Source organism: Macadamia integrifolia, unplaced genomic scaffold, assembly GCF_013358625.1.
Source record: "Macadamia integrifolia cultivar HAES 741 unplaced genomic scaffold, SCU_Mint_v3 scaffold1044, whole genome shotgun sequence".
Classification (NCBI taxonomy): domain Eukaryota; kingdom Viridiplantae; phylum Streptophyta; class Magnoliopsida; order Proteales; family Proteaceae; genus Macadamia; species Macadamia integrifolia.
Window position 1 is genome coordinate 6,359 of NW_024868063.1, and position 20,412 is coordinate 26,770.

A 20,412-nucleotide genomic window follows, 5' to 3' on the forward strand; every position below is an offset into this window, starting at 1 on the left:
CCTACCTCGCACGCCCGCGTGGATCCGTGTCCCTGTGGGCACAGGCCCACGTCCCCATAGGCACAAGCCCGTGCCCCCACGTGCACAGGGTCGTACCCCCTCTGGCCATAGCCCACTACTGCCCATGCATGCTGCCCATGTGTGCTGCCCCTGCTGCCCTTACTTGCCGCCCATGTGTGCTGCCACTGCTGCCCATGCATGCTGCCCATGTGTGCTGCCCCTGCCACCCATGCCACTGCCCGTGTGCTTTGCGCTGCACACTCATGACATTGGCTGCACACCTTGTACACATCGCCTACCCACCTATACTGACCATGCCCAGTGCACTTCAGTCCAATCTCGAGCACCGTTGTCAATGGCCGAGATTGATGTTCCCCTGACCCGATGGGTGAAGAAATTCCCTCTTCACCCACTCAAGACCAAAAAACCCCTTTTTACTAAGGATTCTCTCTCCCAGAAACCCCTTGTTTACCCATTGTATAAAGGCCCTCTTCACCCATTTCCCTTTTTACCCATTGTATAAAAGCCCTCTTTATCCACTTTAGTTAAAAAGCCTCTTTTGTCCGTTGGATAAAGATGTTCCCTCTTTCCCATTGGCCGAAAAAACCTATAAATCCCCCCTCCTTTGGATTTTACACACCAAACAACCCCACCTCACTCCATAGTAGTGAAGCTCTGACCTCTCTCCTCCCCTCCCCCTCTTGAGTTTCTTTGGGTCTTCGGAGTGATCTTCTCAAGATCCGAAATCTTATTTGGATCTTCGAAGTGTTCTTCGGGACTTTAAAGATCTTCAATCCAAGTTCTTAGTCCAATCCAGTTTTTGTCAAAAGTAGTGTGTTCTTCAACCCCCTCCTTTGAGTGTTCTTGAGTTTTACCAGAAACAGAACCCCCCCTTGAGGTTCTTCGGGTCTACGAAGAGATTTTTGTCAAGATCTAGATCTCTATTCGGATCTTCAAAGTGTTCTTTGGGACTTTGGAGATCTTCAGTCCATTTTTAAGTCAATCTGTTTCTTTCCAAAAATAGTAGTTCCTAGTGGAAGCCCTGTTCGAGTGCCCCTGAAATCTTTCCAAAAATAGCCATTCCCAGTGGAAGCTATATCGGAGAGCCACCTCAGTCTAGCCCTCCCCTAGCCTATCCCTAACGGAAGTTCTGCCAGAGTGCCACCTCAGCCTAGCCCTCCCCTAGCCTATCCCCAGGAAAAGCTCTGCCGGAGTACCACATTATCCTAAGCCTGGAAATAACCTCCCCTAGCCGAAGTTTTGTCTGAATCCAAATCCAGAAATAGCCTTCCCTAGCCGAAGCTCTGTCCGAATCCAAATCCGAAAGTAACATTTCCTAGCCAGAATCCTGCTCGCATACCTTCACGATCAACATCTCTCAAGAAAGGAAGTTGGAGGTCAAGACCATCTTCCCCTGAGCCAGGAGAATCCGAAAGACAATCCAAGCCAGTACTAATCAGGGGCCCACCCCTCTTGACCTGAAACAGTGGTTAAGTTCAGGTATAGTTTCTCAACCCAATTATCATCATGTAGACTTTATATAGACATTGTTTTAGTGTATATAGTAGTTTGAATTCAATTAATGTATATGTGAGAACTTAGCCATGCATGTGGAATAGTAATAATTGTGAAAAGTATTCATTCTTAAGCATCTAGTAGAAAGACTAGTTGAACCGGGCATTTAGTGCCTAACACCTTCCCAATTCTGTAACCTGACACTTACCCTAAATCTCTAGACCAAACCGAATTTCGGACCCTTTTCTTAGAAATTGGGTCCACTCCCTGGTCCTAGGCCCATAATCCTAGGTGGTGACTCCAAACCCCCATTTGTATGATCCCGATCTCTATATTGGACTATCATCAAACCCCCGTCACTACAAGAAAACACATTTATGGCGACGGTAAAAAAATACTATCGTCGCCAAATATAATATATAGTGACCATAAAATGGATATCGTTGCCTAATACATTTATGGCGACCGTAAAATAATATTTGTTACCAAAAAAAAAAAAAATTAGCGACGAAATTAAAAATATAGTAGCAACATCATTTTATAACGATGGGTTAAATTTAAACGTTACAAAAAATTATTTAAAGCGATAGAATTTTTTAATACCGTAGTGAAATAACATCTTAGACAACAGTAAATTTTCTACCGTCGCCTAATATCTTATGCTCAAATGTAATCATTTATATTTGGTGACGGTTGAAATACTACCATAGCCAAAAATCATATAGAATCGTTGACTTCAGGCAACTGCAATTTCACGCCAAAATGCTTTTAAAATTTTTTAATATAAAAAAAATCTTAAATTTAAGAATTTTAGAGCGGGAAAGATTTCTTAATTTATTTATGTTTTTTATTTTCCCGCCTTCCTTCCCTTTCCTGCACAAACTTGTTTCTATAGTATGTCTCCCTCTCAAAACCTCCTGAATCTAATTTAATTATGAAAAAAAATCTCTCCTTCTCACGTCTCTCCTCTACACTAAAGCCGCCCCCCCCCCTCTCTGTCTGTCTTTCTCTTTCTCCCTCACGGCTCACTTCTGCCCTAATTAACCCCTCTCTCTCTCTCTCTCTCTCAGGTCTCACCTCTGCCGGTGGTGACGTTACAGCGACTGTGGGCGAGAAAGCAATTTAGGTACACTTTCTATCCTTCCCCTTGTTTTATACTTCAGTTTTGTGGTTTGTGGTTTGTTGTTGTTGTCCTTAGGTATAAGACCGTTCTCAAATCTCTAAGAAACTCCAAAGGGAAGCTAATCACCATTGCAAACTGCCCTCCTCTCGGAAAATCAGAGATAAGAGTATTACACATTGTTGTTGAACGTTGGAGTCATCACTTCAATGGAAACAACGTGGATAATGGTATACTCTGTAAGTCCTTCCATCAAGCACTTTATTTTCAAAATACCCAATCATGAAAACATTTAAGATGGGCATTCATAGACCAGGAATTGGCTACTGCTATTTCTCAGATTCATGATTTTGTGGTGTCACTGGGCAAGGAAGCCATGTCGGTGCAGGACAGGTCTCCTGATGGACATGGATTGTACATAAAGATTGAAGAGTTCTCTGCCTCTATCAGGAAAATTCTTCGCAGAAAAATGAGTTTGGTTGACTTTGTTCTTGACCTTTCTCGTGTTATGGCCAAAGCTGGTGAACTCAGCTTCAGTGGCCAGGGGTCTAAGGGAAATGAAGGAGAAACCAGCATGTCTGATTGCATAGATAAAGTGGCATTACCAGAAAAAAAAAAAAAAGGGTTTTCCTTGATGACCCAGTGAGAGACCCAGACTTCAAGATTTCTCCTCTAGCTCTTCAGTTATTGGGCGATTGTGCCAAGCATTTTGGTTTCAATCTTCAGAGTTTCCAGTCTAAGAAGAGGAGCAAGAAGAAAAATGCAGCTCCAAGGTCTGATACCGTTCAACTGAATGGATCTCCTCAGAAAATCCTGACGGATGTGTTACATGTGAAGAATCTCGCCTCCTCTCGTGGCGATGGCATCGAGCGGGAACTTGATCTCTACAATTAGGAGATTCTTAAGGAAATTGGAGCTTCTCATTCGAGACTTTCCAAAAGATTCAAGGTAATTTTGCAATTTCTCCCCCGTCATTTGCATATCTGAATTTATCAGATGTTTCAGCAGAATTACTGAATTAGGATAGAGATCTAGTTAGACATCTCGTAATTGCTTTGATCGATTTCTCATGTTAAGGTAGTATTACTGTTATTAAATAAAGATTTTATGTGTTATAATTATTTTGTTTTAGTTTCTTTGTATATTAAGGGAGTCAAGCAAGATTCAGTGAACCAAAGTCAATTCCTGATCTTAAGAAATCCCTGGAAAAAGCCATTGAAGCTCTCTGAAGTGGTTACTCCCTCCCCCACTGCAACTGCCCCCCACCCCCAAGAAAAAGAAAGGTTTTGTCGCTGTCACCCAGGGATCAGTTCTGGATTTAGCCCTAAATTGTACAGTTATACTAACTTAAATCAATACTTCCACAGAAATCCTTGAAAGTTTAATGTCTTTGATCTCCATTTTTTTTTTTCAAGGGTATAAAATGAATTATGAGTTGATGTGATGGGAAACCTGATCCCCATCACTGATCTCACTATGTTCGTTTGCAAATTACTTTTCCAAGATGACATCTCAGGACAAACACTACGGAAGGTCTTTAACTCCATTTCAGCTGCTCAATATTTTGGCTTAGGGCAATACTGATTATTGGAATTTATTCCAGGTTTTCAACTGTGTTCTGCCCCGACAACAAAAATTTTCTTGAGGCTGCAGAAGACCATATGCTGCAAGTTTCAGATATAATTGAAGAAAGAGTTCTAGTTCATTCATCGATTGAATTGTATTCCATGGTAGGAGTATCTTTCATTTGGCTTTTTATGTTGATTGTCATTACTTGGCCCTCTGCTACCCACACTATACTTATGGGCATGTACCATTGATTCTACTTAGTGGCTCTGCAGACAACATTGTTTGATGAATCATTTGTGGAAATCCTTATAAACAGAAGATGGTAGTTTTGCTCCCTAACAGGTATCGCATTAATCAACTGGTCGGTTAAGAACTCAACCCCCACCCCCACCCCCATGCGCACAACCCCCTAAAAAAAATAAATAAATAAATAAATACACACACACCTGGTTGCATAAGAATTGTCCATGGTCATATGCTTGTGCCCGGGTTGTTGGGACTCAATAGACATTTGAATAGGTACATTTTTTCTTTTTTAGTTTTTAGAATACAAAAATTCAATCATAGTATGGCAACATCCAATAAATCGTAGATGCACAGATGGGGACTCGCACCTGCAACCGTGTGTTTATCCACACAATCCCCAATTTGCCCTAATCATCTGGGCAACCCACTGAGGGTCAATAATAAGCAAATTTTGACTTACCCACTTTCCCCATGTAGAATTGCAAAGATGGTCACAGGTCCCCTTCAATCTCTTTGACCTGGCCAGTCCAAATAGTCGCCCCTAAATGTCGCCTCTATGTGTGCACTTCTCCCCTCTATTCCCTGTGGCGGTGCAAAATAATCAAGGAAATATATAAAAAATAAAATAAGAAAAAGAAGGATTCCGACTTGGCATGCAAACCAAGTCAGAGCACTGTAGGGTCGAGGGATAAAAAAATGAAGAGGGGACCACCCCTTTATATAAAAAATCACCCCCATACCCCATAGCCCCGCATTTTGGTCAAACCATGTGTTGACTTATTGCCCAAATTTCAAAATTGACTGTGTGGCTAGGGTATAAGTCTAAAATGACCAAAATACCCCTGGATAGCCCGAATTTCAAAAATTCACTATGTGGTCTAGGGTGTAGGTCTAAAATGACCAAAATACCCATGGATAGTCCAAATTTAAAAATTCATTGCGGGGCCTAGGTTGTGTATAAGAAAATCCAAAAATTCAATCATAGTGTGGCACCATCCAATAAATCGCAGATGCATAGATGGGGAATCGCACCTGTGACCGTGCGCTTATCCACACAATCCCCAATTGACCCTAACCATCTAGGCAACCCATTGAGAGTCAATAAAAGCAAATTTTGACTTACCCACTTTCCTCATGCAGAATTGCAAAGATGGTCACAGGTCCCCTTCAATCTCTCTGACCTGGCTAGTCCAGATAGTCGCCCCTAAATGTCACCTCTATGTGTGCACTTCTCCCCTCTATTCCCTGTGGCGGTGCAAAATAATCAAGGAAATATATAAAAAATAAAATAAGAAAAAGAAGGATTCCGACTTGGCATGCAAACCAAGTTAGAGCACAATAGGGTCAAGGGATAAAAAAATGAAGAGCGCCCCTTTATATAAAAAATCACCCCCAGACCCCACGGCCCCACATTTTGGTCAAACCATGTGTTGACTTATGGCCCAAATTTCAAAATTCACTATGTGGCTAGGGTATAAGTCTAAATGACCAAAATACGCCTGGATAGTCCGAATTTCAACAATTCACTATGTGGTCCAGGGTGTAGGTCTAAAATGACCAAAATACCCATGGATTGTCCAAATTAAAAAATTCACCGCGGGGCCCAGGTTGTGGGTCTAAAATGACCAAAAAACCCATGGATGACCCAAATTTAAAAATTCACTATGTGGCCCAAGGTATAGTTCTAAATGACCAAAATACCCTCAGATGGCCCAAATTTAAAAAATTCATTATGTGGATCAGGTTGCAATTCTAAAATAACCAAAATACCCCTGTATGGCCAAATTTAAAAAATTTACTGTGCACTCTAGGGTGTGGGTCTAAAATGACCAAAATACCTTGGATGGCCCAAATTTCAAAAATTCACTATATGGCCCATGGTGTGGGTCTAGAATGACCAAAATACCCTAGGATGGCCTATTTTCCAAAATTACAGTATATGGCCCAAAGCATAGGTCTAAAATAACCAAAATACCCTTGAATGACTAAGATTTGAGAACTAAGTAATCATCCCTTTGTTAGGTCAAGAGATGTTCTAGATGGCCAAATGACCAATCTACCCTTACTTAGTTCAAGAGATGCCCTGGAAGGCAAAATGACTAAAATAACCTTGCTCAGATCAAGAGATGCCCCGGATGGCCAATTGACCAATATACCCTTGCTCAAGTCAAGAGAGGCCATGGATGGCCAGTTTGACTGAAATACCCTTGTTGAGGTCGAAAGATGCCCTGGAAGGCCGACTTGACTAAAACCCCCTCACTTAGGTTAAAAGAAGCCTTGGATAGCTAGTTTGACCAAAGCACTCTTTACTTAGGTCATTGATTGCCTCATGAGGCCACATTAACCAAATCAATCAAAAAAATTTGCCTATTAACATCTTGCAAGAACTGTGCGTTGAGAACCATTTGGTGTCCTCCCCTTGGCAATCGTCTGCCTCAGATAAGAACAATTAAGATCTCAGTTAATTCCATTATATAGGGTCGTATTAATTTCTTACTTTAATGAGGTTAATCGCTTAGTTTCGTCAATTGGTCCCAAATTTTAGTCTCTTTCCATTATTTATTGATTTGCCGAGTTTTTTATCGTTTGTGCTTTCTGTATAGCACTTCCGCTATCCTTGAGCAAGATGACAACAATACATGCTCTGTGTGATAAAATATGGTTATAATTTTCTTTTTCTTTCAGTTGTGGCACAGGCCTCAACAAAGAGGGGCATTATATAGAAACCCAATTTTGTCACCCACTCATGGTAATGATGATTTACAAGATGTGGATAATGTTAGCATCACTTTCAATTAGAGGAGAATTTGGCCCTTTGAGGTGACCTGAGACAACTTAAAACCTTGAGATAGCCTAAAACCTTAATCCATCCTGAAACCTAGGCTCGAAACCCTAATCTAGCCAATGACCTCCACACAGCCAAATCATATATAATCTCGTGGCACCCAATAATAATACATTATATATTGACGAATTGATTCTAAGCAATCTCTAATGATGTGAGAACAACATGAAAAAGGATTGTCAAAAATCCCTAGGGTGCAATAGAATAAGAGTCCTTTTTGCGAATTCCATGTGATTTTGAGTTAAAAGGAGCTCAACATCTATATTATTTGATTGTGCTCTGAAATACAATTCCGACGATATATAGTGCGTAAAAATCGGACCACCAGATCTCCTAAATCACACTCGTAAGTAAAAAGCCCTAAGAGGGGTAGGATCAACATCTTTGGCCCAGGGAATCTTTCTTGTGAGCTCGTAAAAAAAATGTGCCATTTTTTGAAGACCCACGAGATTTCACCTAGTTTGGGTTTGAATCCCTATAAAAGGGGCATTTTCACCATTCCCAACAGAACAACAACTCACCTTTCTCCTATCCCTCTGTATTTTCACTCACCAACCTTTTAAAGAGTGTCCATGCTGGAAAAGAGTCGTAAGCCTTGGTCTTTTCTCAGCCTAGCCATCGCCAAAATTCTGTTGATATACTTGTTCATCCTATTGCATTGATTTACATGCCGAAGCCCAAAAAAATACAAAAAAACCAAAAAATTCCCTAACTACTCAAGAGTCCTTAAGAAGCCTTCAATTTTCCTCCTAGAGCTCTGAATCAACCGAATTTCTGAACCTAGATTTAAGTGCTAAATTTTATCGAAATTCCAAAAGAAATCCCCGAAGCTGTGAAAGGTCATGGAATGCTAAGTTCTCTAAAGAAGGAAAGGAGACGATCAAATCCATCGTCACCTATGCCAAGGGACGAAGTTCGTATCCACAATAATAGGGGTCCACCCCTCTCAACATGCTGCAGGGGTCGAGCACAGTTATAACCACTCAACTTAGTAGGGAAAATGTAGATTTTGGACCTTCATATTGTAGTGTACATAGTAGTGTAATAATAATTACCTATGCTTGCGATATAGGATTTACTAGGAGAGAACGCTCATTCTAAAGTGTATAGTAAGAAGATTGGTTCAACCGAAGTGGAATGGGTGATTACCTTGTTACACCAGTGCCCTTATCCAGTCAAATTTGAATTTTTGTCAATAGGAAGTGCACCCGAGAGTGTCAACTTTGCTACTTATTGGCTTGCAACAATCTACTACTTGGAGGAGAAGAATGATAATGCGAAAGTTGTCAGTCAAACTGGAAATGATTCAAACCTTTCACTCCTTAGAGATAAGTGAACGGACACCTCCTCACTTGACCCCCTTTGTATGGTAGGAATATTATAAAAAGGCCTTACACAAGTCCATAGGGAGCCCTAGGTGTAGGCAAAAAGGGGTTAAAAACAACAGAGTAAAACAATTGTACTGCCCATTGGTAGCAACCATCGACTGGACAGCGACCTATTGATGGCCATCTCTTAATGACTCTTGTTATGTTAAACTGCATTCTTTTCCTGTGGGACCCGTTACGCATATAGTGGCCTACTCCACTCTTATCCCCACACTACACAGGACCTACACACTATATTTACACCCTTATGGACCCAAGGTGGTGGGTTCCTGTGGCCTGACCCCGAGTTGAGAGCTCGTATGGCCAAGGCCTAGCGCACAACCAAATAGACCCAAAGGATCTTGACTATATATGTAAAATGAGCTCATTTCCAAATAGAACCTAAGGGTCTTGACTAAAGCTCATTTCCCACCTGAAAAAAATGTGAGAGGGAGAGAACGAAGGAGAAAATGAAGGAGAAGGAAGGAGGAAGTGAACCTAGACATTCCGTTGTTGTCAATCATTCTAGAAGGTAAGAGTACCTTCCCCAACCTCTTTCCTTTCAATTTTTGGGTTTTGAGTATGTAGGGAATCAGAGTTTTACCATATTGGAGGTGTACTGCTTGACCCTGATAACTTTTGGTGGTTGGGATGGTGCGCATTGCACTCCTCTGTGTGATTCCTGAGCTCCGGGATCATTTTGGCCCAAATAGATGGTTAGCGCTTCGGCTATTTATTTATCATAACTTCCAAATGGCTTAGTGGAAACACAATCAACCAAGTTTGAATGAAAGTTGGAAAGACCCTCTACAGACCCACAGAAAAAATCCTGATAATCAGACCCTAGATGAAAAAGCCCTATGAAGTTCAGTAACTTCTGGGTTTGCCACTGGTAGGAACCCACTGATAGGACCATTAACAACCGATGGGTCTATTGATCCAAATCAGCCTCTGTCCACCTCCACGTAGCACCCATCAATAGGAACAATCGCCTATTGGTGGACATCTACAGATGGGTTTTACTATACTGTCCTTTAGGAAAATTTTTAAGGATTTTGAGGGGCCCTCTAAGACACTTTTTGACATGTACTACTACTCGTTTACCCTTGCAACTAGGATAGAGACGACCACATTCGGTGAGGCCTAGCGGGTGTGATTCAGGTGACTTTTCTTAGGAATTCAACTCTCCCAGTCGACAAACAATATGAGTAGTGTAATGTAATTATTTTAGAGTGTTTTAATTTTAGAATTGATGTATGCCATTGCAAGCATGCGTTTTATGATTTTATTACATGAGTGCTCTATTAAATTGTATAAATTATGAATTATTAATGGATTGTGTGTGCGTGGGATCCGGTGTGACTGAGGGAAATTTTCGGTATTGTGATCTTCATAGTACGAATTGCATTATGCATTAGGTGTGCATCAAAAGTAGATATGTCCATAAATATGTGGTGTGGCCGATGTGCGATTTTCAGTACTATGTACACCCTAGTCATACTTGAAAATGGTATGCAGTGTGGGCGATGTGTGATTTTCGTTACTGTATGGTCTTATTAATTGTATATATGCTAGATTAGGCTTGGACATGGCATGCAAAGTGGTCGATGTGTGATTTTCAGTACTGTCTCACCATACTAACTATATCAATATGAAAGACATGTACGCTATTATGGTTAGGTATAATTACTCTATGCTACGATCCCTTGCCAACAAGGGTGAGGTGTTGGATAACCCACAGTGGTAGGTCTGTTAAACCTTTCCGAAATGCCACTCCCTTGGTACGATGTGATTGTTGTCGGGGCAGGAACTAGCTTGGCATGGTTGGTGTGTGATTTCCACTGTCGTGGCTGCTAGGAAGGGGTTATCAGGGGTTTGCTAGGTGACAAACGTCGCAATTTGAAACCAACATGCTTCTATTCACAACTAGGGTTTATATTACTGGGTTATCGATGTGAGATTCCCAAGACCAAGGATACTGCCTAATGCATCATAGTAGCATGAAACTGACTTAGATGTATGCTTGGTAGATAATAATAAAACCATCTGCATATATGGCTATTTTCATTAACCTAATCCCTCACTGAGCTAGTTGGAGCTTACACCATGTGCATGTTGCTTTTTAGATGATGATGCAAGTATGGTCGTGCTCATGAGCAATGTCACCTCCTCCTCCATTGCGGATTATGGCGGGGGCTAATAGACACCCAAGCAGAGGAGCATAACCCAGATTGTGCATGCAACACCTGTGCCTATACTGCACCATGAGCCAAGGGTGATGCTGCCCATTATCATTCGTTGTCGTATTTTTGGATGTAATGATTTTGGATATTATATGTATATCTTGACAGTTTTCCTTGTGAAGGAAAAACTCTGGTATGTAATATATTTAACATTTAGCTTCTCCCCAGTGATTAAAGTTGACTTTGTGTATATATACTTTGATTTCGTTGCATTGATTTTAGTTGGCTCAGTTGTCTTATAGTTGTGATGGTTAAAGTACTGCTATCAGATATCTTGGTAGAGATATAAGATGGGTAAGTGTCTTAGTCACACCGCAGGTATCTTAGTGAGAGCGCAGTGTGATATAACAACTTCCCAATTCTACAACCTGACACTTACCCTTATCTCTGGACTAGACTAATATTCTAGCCCTTTCCATATGGATTAGGCTCACCCATCTTATCCTAGACTTTAACCCTAGGTGGCAACTCCAAATATTATATTTCTCAATCCCCAATATTTGCCCATTATTAATATTCATTTTTAGAAACATCCACTAAGGAAAAAGACCCCCTGCAGATGTGCTCCAAAAAGACGGCTAGATTCAATCTCGGTCGTTACCCTTACACAACAGTGGTTCCCCCTTCTCATTTGGATAACATACATAAGGGTAAAATGGTTTTTGACTAGGCCTAAGGATGTTTGGGTTGAAGATGTAATAAGGGTAAAATAATCTTTTATATTTCACAACTAACACCTGATTAACACTATAACTTTAAAGGGTGTGGGTGTAATTTTCTAAAACTCAGGGTTGGTGCGCAATCTGACCATAGTTCAAGGGAAAGCCAACTAATTTATTCTTTTATTTTTACTCATTTGATCACGCAGATCTTTTTTTTTTTTTTGGGTAAGGCATCAAGATGAAGCAGCAAAGAGCTTATTTTTTTACGCCAGGGTGATTGTTAATGGTTCTTTGTGCAATACTCCACAAGTATTCCCATCTTTAGTTCCATGTCTCTCTTTTGTTCTGATACGAAGAAATTTTAGGTGAAGGGGGATTTTCTTCTTCTTGTTTACTAAAGGGCTGGGAGGGGCAGGCAATGGTGGTGGAGATGTAGAGAGTAGTAGAGTAGGGGTGGTGGTGGCAGGGTAGCGCTGGGCTGCTGGAGGGGAAATACAAGAGGAAAGGGGTGGGTATCAGGGTATCTAGGATTTTAAAATATCACGAGAAAATGAGAGGTGGAACTTGTATTTTCCCGGGGGAGCTGGGAATCAGAAAAGAAGTTTAAGGGTATGTTATTTAAAATTTTTGAATTTGAGGGGAGAAGTAAACATATAAAAATGATTATGTCATTCTGATTTTTATATTATTATGTGTTTTGTAATATTTTTTTTTATCGATATACAAACATAGCCTAAGACACGTGGTTCCTTTTACTGGGGTGTGTGTTTTTTGGGGGTGGAATCGAAGAATATCCACTTTCAAATTTCTCTCATTTTACCCCCGAGAGAGCCATAAAAGCTGCAAAATTGTGCCGCTCAAAGGTCAAGTTCAATTCAATTTCTCAGCGCTCAGTGGATAGAGTGGGAGAACAGAGGAGAATAGTAAAAGAAACCCTTTATGACCATGGAAGGTAAGACACTGAATCTATTGAATAATCTCGAGCAATGGCGAGAAACGCAAACCCAAGAAGACGAAGAAGAAATCCAAGATTCTCCTTCTCCATATCTTGGTTCTTCTTCTTCTTCCTCCGAGACTTACATGGTAGGCTTTGTCATTGTCCACATCGTCGGACTTCAATACTACACAGGAAGAATCAGCGGCAGGGAAATGGTGGGCCTGGTTCGGGAACCCCTAAACCCTTATGATAGCAATGCCATTAAAGTCCTCAACACACGAAGCATTCAAGTTGGTCACATTGACAGATCCTCTGCTGCCGTTCTTTCTCCTTTACTCGATGCTAATCTCATCACCATTGAAGGTATTGTTCCTAACAATCCTTCAAAGGCTGCTCAATATAAGCTTTCCTGCCAAATTCATATTTTTGCTCGGGTTGAAGCGTTCCCAACTGTTAAATCGGAGATCTCGCGAGGTGGGTTGTATTTGATTTCCGATGTTGATCCTTCTTTTGGCCTCTCTGAGTCTGTTATTGTTAAAGAGAAGAAAGAAAATAAAGAAATTACTAGTGTGGATGAGATATTTAAGTTGGTTGCAGAAGAGAACACCAAAGGTGTAAGGGAAGTATTGGAGCCGCCCAAGGAGATTATCAAGTCAGAACTGTTTCTGCATCAGAAGGAAGGGTTAGGGTGGTTGGTGCACAGGGAGAACTCACTTGACTTGCCACCATTTTGGAAGGAGAAAGATGGGCAATATGTTAATGTGTTGACGAACTATGAGACTAATAAGAGGCCAGAGCCAATGAGGGGTGGAATCTTTGCTGATGATATGGGATTAGGTAAGACCCTCACTTTACTTTCTTTAATTGCTACCAATAAACATAGCAACACTGTTCCTTATTCACTTGACACTAGCAGTGGAAGTAAATTGAACAATTTAGAAGTAGAGGAGGAAAAGGACGAGAAGTTGCCAGCTTCAGCTGGTAAGAGGTCTAAGAGGGGGAAATCTGGTTATAAGGTCGCAGCAGGTTTGCTTAAAAAATGGAAAGTGAATGACAACACTTTGGTTAACAGCGGAAAGGGACAGTTGAAGGTTGCAAAAGATGATGGTTCATGTGTTTTGGGTGCGAAAACGACTTTAATAGTTTGCCCTCCATCTGTATTTTCATCATGGATTACACAATTAGGGGAGCACACTGTTCCTGGGAGTTTTAACGTGTACATGTATCATGGGGAACGCACTAATGAAGCTGAAAAGCTTCGGAAGTTTGACATTGTGTTGACAACTTATAGTACACTGGCTATTGATGCCAAATTTGACTGGTCGCCTATAAAGCAGATAGAGTGGTGGCGAGTTATATTGGATGAAGCACATTTGATTAAAAATGTGGAAGCCAACCAGAGTGAAGCGGTCATTAATCTGAAGGCTAAGAGGAGATGGGTTGTCACTGGGACACCTATTCAAAATGGTTCCTCTGATTTGTTTTCTCTCATGGCATTCTTAAAGTTTCAGCCATTTTCAATCAAGAGCTATTGGCAAAGCTTGGTGCAACGCCCTCTAGATCAGGGAAATGAAAGTGGGCTTTCACGTTTGCAGGTAAGCTCATGTTTCACAGTTTTCCTTTTCTATTATTCAGAGACATTTCCCCTCTCTCCTTAAAAAGGTTGGATGATGATTCATGCTATATGTTTTATTCTGGGTGTACTGGTGTGGTTGTGGTCCTGGAATTTTGAATGGGTTCTTTCCCTTTTGCTTTTGGAATTTATAAGGTTTTTTCTTTTCATCCAAATGTTTCCTTCTTTTTGTAATGGATTCTTTGCCTTTTTCATTGAATGATGATTAGGAAATTTGCCAGACATGATGATTAGGAAAGTTTCCAAATTTGTGGTGATATGATTTATGGAAGATAATTTGTAAATGCCACTTAAATTACTTGCTAAGTATGTAATTTTCTAGTGGAATTTGATTTGAATACACAAAGAAAAACTGTCAAAGTGCGTTATGAACCCAATTTCATGCTAAATTAATGTACCAAAACTGTTTTTTCTTGGTTTGGGACACTCTGACTTTGTCATCTAAGATTTGTTCCAAACTTTATTTTTTTCTTTATGTTAACAACATGTATTTTTATTCAGACAACTGCTTCTGCTGCTCAATCAAAGACTCATAGGTCAGTGTTTGGTCTGAGTTGATCCTTGACCTGATTCTAATATAAAAATACAAATATGATAAAATGAGAAAAGTGGTTTAATTCTCCATCACTGCATCTGGCATAGTATGACCCACTGACTCCTGTCTGAGTAACATATACATCATCCTCTGTTAAACACTTGATACTTTCAGTTTATGGGATTATATGTTGAAATAGAGAGCCTATTCATCTTAATATTTTCTTCAGGCTTCGGCTGTGACTAACTGTTAGAACAAGGTACACAGTCTGCCATGTATGGGGCATTGTAACAGTTTTGAGTCAAAAGTCATGACACAAATTATTCAGTTATCTGCTGATGATATAAACACATTAAGAGATAAAATTACAACTGTTATGTGCACATATATGAGCTGCTCAAGTCTGATGCAGATTGGCACTGTGAAATAATGGAAGCTAGGTTTTAGGTACCTGGTCTGTGTTGGCTTGATTAGAGGAATCAAATTTGGCTCGGCTGAGTCTGATCCACTCAAATCCTGGGGTTTTCCTTCCAACTAGGCCAATAGGTCAAACTCAGGTCAAATCAGCCTAGCCAACTTGAGATGCCAATTCTGCTTCTCTTGCATTTTAAATCCTTGACTGTAACTTTTAAATTTCTTTTTGTTATCTTTTCATTCTTCTCCCTTTCCTGATCAAGATGTAATTGTGCAAATGTAACCAGAACTCTTGAAGAGGTTCTCTGAAACAGTTTCCTGATTGAACTTGAGGTTCTCATTTAAAACCGAACTTTTGTTTCGTTATGCCTTCTTTAACATTTTAGCTCTCTTCTTCTAAGGTTACCATTACCGAAATAAAGAAATAGAGACAAAGGTTTTCATGACTGGAGCTTTGATAGGCCTAACATGATAAGTGGTTTGGCTTAAGCCACATGGAAGACTTTATCGCCTGCGCTATAGTTGAATGATAGTGGACCCTCTGCCTTTGCCACATTTAAATTTAATGGCCCACCTCAACTGTGAGCCTGTTGTAACAGTTTCAGATCTAGAACAATGAATAATAATGAGTAGAACTGTAGAGAAGGAGAAGAAGAAAAGAAGAGATTAGGGCAGCAAAAAGAGTCTTACTGATTGGAGAGGGTCGAATGAATCATCAATTGGTAGCTGTATAATTATAATAAAAAATAAGCTGAATGACACATAGATCATCACTTAATGCATCACACATGTGTACCCCTACCTATTGTACCATGCACATGACTTAATGAACTATGCCGCAAGGGTATGACAGTATCCCCCTGCGATACAACATAATAAGCTACGTAACACTTCCTCTCAAGCTGGATCATTTATATCACACATGCCCAGCTTGGTGCATCCATCAAGAAAAACAGGTTGAAATTGTGGCTTAGTAAACATATCACTCAGGTGATTCCCATAACTGATGAACGGAGTAGAAATCAGTTTTCTAGTTACCACATTCCTCAAAAAATGACAATCTACCTCAACATGTTGAGTCCAGTCATGGAAAACAAGATTGCTGGAAATATAAATAGCTGCCTGGTTCCCCCTTTGGCTCCTCTTCTTGGCTCCTCTTTTCTTGGAGAGAAAATCATTTGGTCTACTTCCCTCTCTGGCAAATTCAGCTCTTCCTCTGCTTGGAATTTCATCCGCTCTCCCCTTCCTTGGGTGCTCTAGCATAAAGTGGTATGGTTTAAAGGTCTCATCCCCGAAAACAGATTCATTGTTTGGAGAGCTCTCTCTAATTTCCTTGCTACCCAATCCTTCCTTTGATTCCATCACATTGCTGTCCCGCCCTTCTGCTGTCTTTGCTGGAATAGCATAGAAGATTCCAACCACCTCTTCTTCAGCTGTCCGCTTCTATCTAGAGAAAAGTCCTCGGCCTTTGCTGGCCTGGTAGGTGATGCCCCTTGCCTCTGTGTAGAGAATGGATTCGGATAGAAATGACATTTGTCGACTCTTTGATCTATGACATTATTGGGAAGCTTGTCTTCCACGCCACCATTAACCACCTATGGATGGAGAGAAATCTTCGAAGATGGACTTCCAACTCTTGCTCTTTTGACAAGATTTGGAAAGCCATCTTCTTTGAGGTTGGTTCTAAGCTTAGGCTGCTTAACCACCGCCCGGTCCCCGACTCCCCAAGGAACATTCCTATTGTTGTGTCCCGGGGTCTTCCTTCCTCTTCTCCCCCCAGGGTTTTGCCGCCCTTTTTGTGGCTCTTTTTTTTTTTTTTTTTTTTTTTTTGCCCTTGGGCTTGTGTATTCTTCCTTTCCTTCCTTTTGGTAATGAATTATTTATTCACTTAAAAAAAAAACTGTCTGATTATCACAAAACAAATCAATAGGGTTAGTAATAGGAAACCCAAGCTCTTGAAGGAAAGAATTTACCCACATCAATTTAGCTGTAGCATGAGCGATATCTCCATACTCAACTTCAACATTAGACCTCATAACATTGGCCTGTTTCTTACTCTTCCAAGTAACAAGATATCCATCAACAATAAAGGTACAATATCCAACAGCAGATCTCTTAACAACTTCAATACATAAACTAACTAATAACTCTAATTGCAAAAGAAATATTTGGCTTGGTTGTAATGAGGTAAAAAAGATTTCCAGGAAGCATCCTGTAGTGATGCTCATTTGTAAGCTTCTCATCATCATTAGCCCCAAATTCTGATGTGGATCTATAGGTGTATAAATAGGTTTGGATGTTAACATTGCAGTCTCAGACTAAAAATCAAGCATATACTTTCTCTGAGAGAGACTAATGCCTTTACTATTCCTCACAACCTCAATCCCCAGAAAATACCTAAGGACACCTAAGCTTTCATTTGAAAATGTTGCTGTAAATAAGATTTAACTTCATCAATGCCAGAAGAATCATTTCCAGAATAATAATATCGTTAATATATACAACCAACTCTACCACCATGGAATCACAGTCACAAACAAACACTAAATGATCCAAGTAACAGTGAGTAAATCCACACCGAGTAACAACCATACTGAATTTATCAAACCAGACTCTAGGAGAATGCTTCGGACCATAAATTGCTTGAGTTTGCAAACTTTAACTCCTATTTGTTTGGGCTTATTATGGATGAATTAACCAGAGATATTCAAGAGGATTTTTCTTAATGTATGTTTTTTACTGATGATGTTGTTTTATTGGGTAAGACAAAAGCAAGGATTAACGCCAAGTTAGAGCTATGGAGATCAGCCTTAGAATCAAAAGATTTTAAGATAAGGAGAACAAAGACGAAGTATATGGTGTATAACTTTAGTTACATAAGGACGGATAATGAGGTGGTGAAAATAGATGAGAGGGAGGTTCCGCAAAAGTGATTATTTTAGGTGTTTGGGTTCAATTATAAGTAAAGAAGGTGATTTAGAGGATGATGTTTCACTATTGAAATAGGGCAGATGAAGTGGAGAGTTGCGTTGAGAATGTTGTGTGATTGTTTTATTCCTTTAAAACTTAAGGAAAAATTTATAGGATAGTCATACAACCGACTATGATGTATGGTGTGGAATGTTGGGTAGTTAAGAAGCATCATGTAGATAAACTCAGTATAGTGGAGATGAGGATGTTAAGATGGATGAGTGAAAAAACTAGGAAGGATAAAGTAAGAAATGATCATATTAGAGCTGGTTTGGTGATGCAGGACAGGTTTGGGAAGCCTAATACAAGTCTTCCTTTGCTGTCCCGTTGCCTCCTTGCTGTATATTGATGAATCCCCGTTGTGTTTGAGGCTAGAATTTAAGATAAAAGTAGGAAAATTGGGACTAGTAGAAAAGGAATAGGGGAGAGGAAGAGGGTGGTAGCATAGGAGGGAAGAGTTGAAGAGAGAGGAGGCTTGGCTACACACCATCTTGGATTCACTCCAAGGTTTGCAGGAATCACTCATACTGTAGAGAATAGGAGAAATCTCCAAGTTTCAACATCATCTTCCTTGTCTTCCATTTCAAAATACAACATTTTTAAACCCTAAAATGAATAAAAGAGAGAAATAACTCCCTAATAACTACTTTCACTGCAGTAACTTCTCCTAATAGGTACTTCTCCAGCAATAACTCCCTTATAACATTAATACATAACAATTTTGACACTAAATAAATTAAAATACAACAAAATAAAACAAGCTACACAAAAGTAAATAGGAATATGGATCAACACAAGAGACATCTAGCCACAATGAAGTGATATGTTGTTTTGTACGTCTGCGCCTCCTTTGATACTAAATCTCTGGATAATGTCCTCATTAATTCTCCTCAGTGGGAAGAACTCGCCTTCAGTGAAATAGACTCTTATATTCCTCTAGAAAATCTGGATTAAAGCATTGAAGTTCATCCTTGGTGATCCATGTGCATTCTGGATTAGAATCTTGTATGAACCAACACTTCTTGCATGCAACTTCTTCCATGTACTCTTTAGAATCTGGCTTTGATACCAAATTGTTGTAATATAGGTTTGGGAAATCTAATACAAGTCTTTGCTATCCTGCTGCCTCTTTGCTATTAATTGATGAATTTCTATTGTGTTTGAGGCTATATTTTAAGACAAAAGTAGGAAAATTGGGACTAGTAGAAAAGGAATAGGGGAGAGGAAGAGGGTGGTGGCAAAAGAGGGAAGAGTTAGCTAAGTGAGAGGGCGCTTGGCTTCACACTATCTTGGATTCACTCTAAGGTTTGCAGGAATCACTCATACTGTAGAGACTGGGGAAATCTTCAAGTTTCAACATCATCTTCCTTGTCTACATTTCAAAATACAATCTTTTAAAATCCAAAATGAAAAAAGAGAAATAACTCCCTAATAACTACTTTTCCAGCATTAACTACTCCTAATAACTACTCTAGCAGTAACTCCCTTACAACATTAGTACCAAGGTTTAAGATCTCGATCTTGCCCCTAATCTCACTAAGCCAAAAAAAAACAAGATTTTCCCCAGTCGACTCAGTGGTTGGTTTCGATGGCCATATGATCTTTGTAGCGCTTCAGAAACTTGCTATCTACCCTATTTTAGGCCTTCTGAACAGTGGAAACATCGGTTTTTTAAATCAAGCCTAAAAAAGTACTTTGACTTTGTACCCTATTGATGCGGATCCGGATCCCAAGGACTGAAATCGTTCGCTTAGGGCCCACAAGAATGACTAAAAACTCAATGTAATGGTTGAGGGGTATTTTTGTAATTTTAGAAACAATTTAAGAGCTTAAAAGAGAGGAAAATAAATAGTAGGGTCAAACTGGAATAGAAAAATAAAAGAGGGGAGCATTCTGGAATTACTAAAGTAAGGAGGATTTATTAGAGCACAATTTCTTGAACAAAGGGGTTTTCTATAATTAAAAATGGCTGTCCTTACTTGTGATTTTAGGAAACCAGTCTTTCTTCCTCCCTAGGTCACGATAGAACTATGAACCAGCGGCAATAGGAGAAGGCTTACGATGGAGAAGTTTGTCACCACAACTTGAATCACTTCCAGATTTCAGTCGAACCTTCTTCCCTTCTGAAGGTATGAAGATCAATAGTAGTCTACCCCAAAGGTGAAGCAACAACTGAGAACCTGTGACACAAACCTGCTACTGGCGGTGACCTGCAGAACCAGCGATGATTCCTTGTGGGTTCTCACAGCAGAGGACTTTGGAGCTGGAGCTTGAGGAGTTATGTCGCCCAAGAGGAAGGAACTTACACTCAAAGTCTCAGCCCCACCAGGTCAAGCACCAAGGAGTTCGATCCACT

General features: G+C 40.1%; 1 protein-coding gene and 1 long non-coding RNA gene across 2 annotated transcripts in view; both read left to right on the forward strand.

Annotated features, from left to right (window-relative positions):
- The first annotated feature begins 2,552 nt into the window (after nt 1-2,552).
- Nucleotides 2,553-4,543, forward strand: LOC122062473. The gene is made up of 2 exons (XR_006134982.1): nt 2,553-3,583; nt 4,239-4,543. It is a non-coding gene; the product is annotated as an uncharacterized LOC122062473 (long non-coding RNA).
- A 7,815-nt stretch (nt 4,544-12,358) lies between these two features.
- The window catches only part of LOC122062472 (putative SWI/SNF-related matrix-associated actin-dependent regulator of chromatin subfamily A member 3-like 1), a 39,486-nt gene continuing 31,432 nt past the window's right edge, over nt 12,359-20,412 (forward strand). Inside the window, exon 1 of the mRNA XM_042626122.1 lies at nt 12,359-14,099. Within this exon, the coding sequence (XP_042482056.1) occupies nt 12,507-14,099 (1,593 nt within the window). The 5' untranslated portion in view covers nt 12,359-12,506. The remainder of the gene's footprint in view (nt 14,100-20,412) is intronic.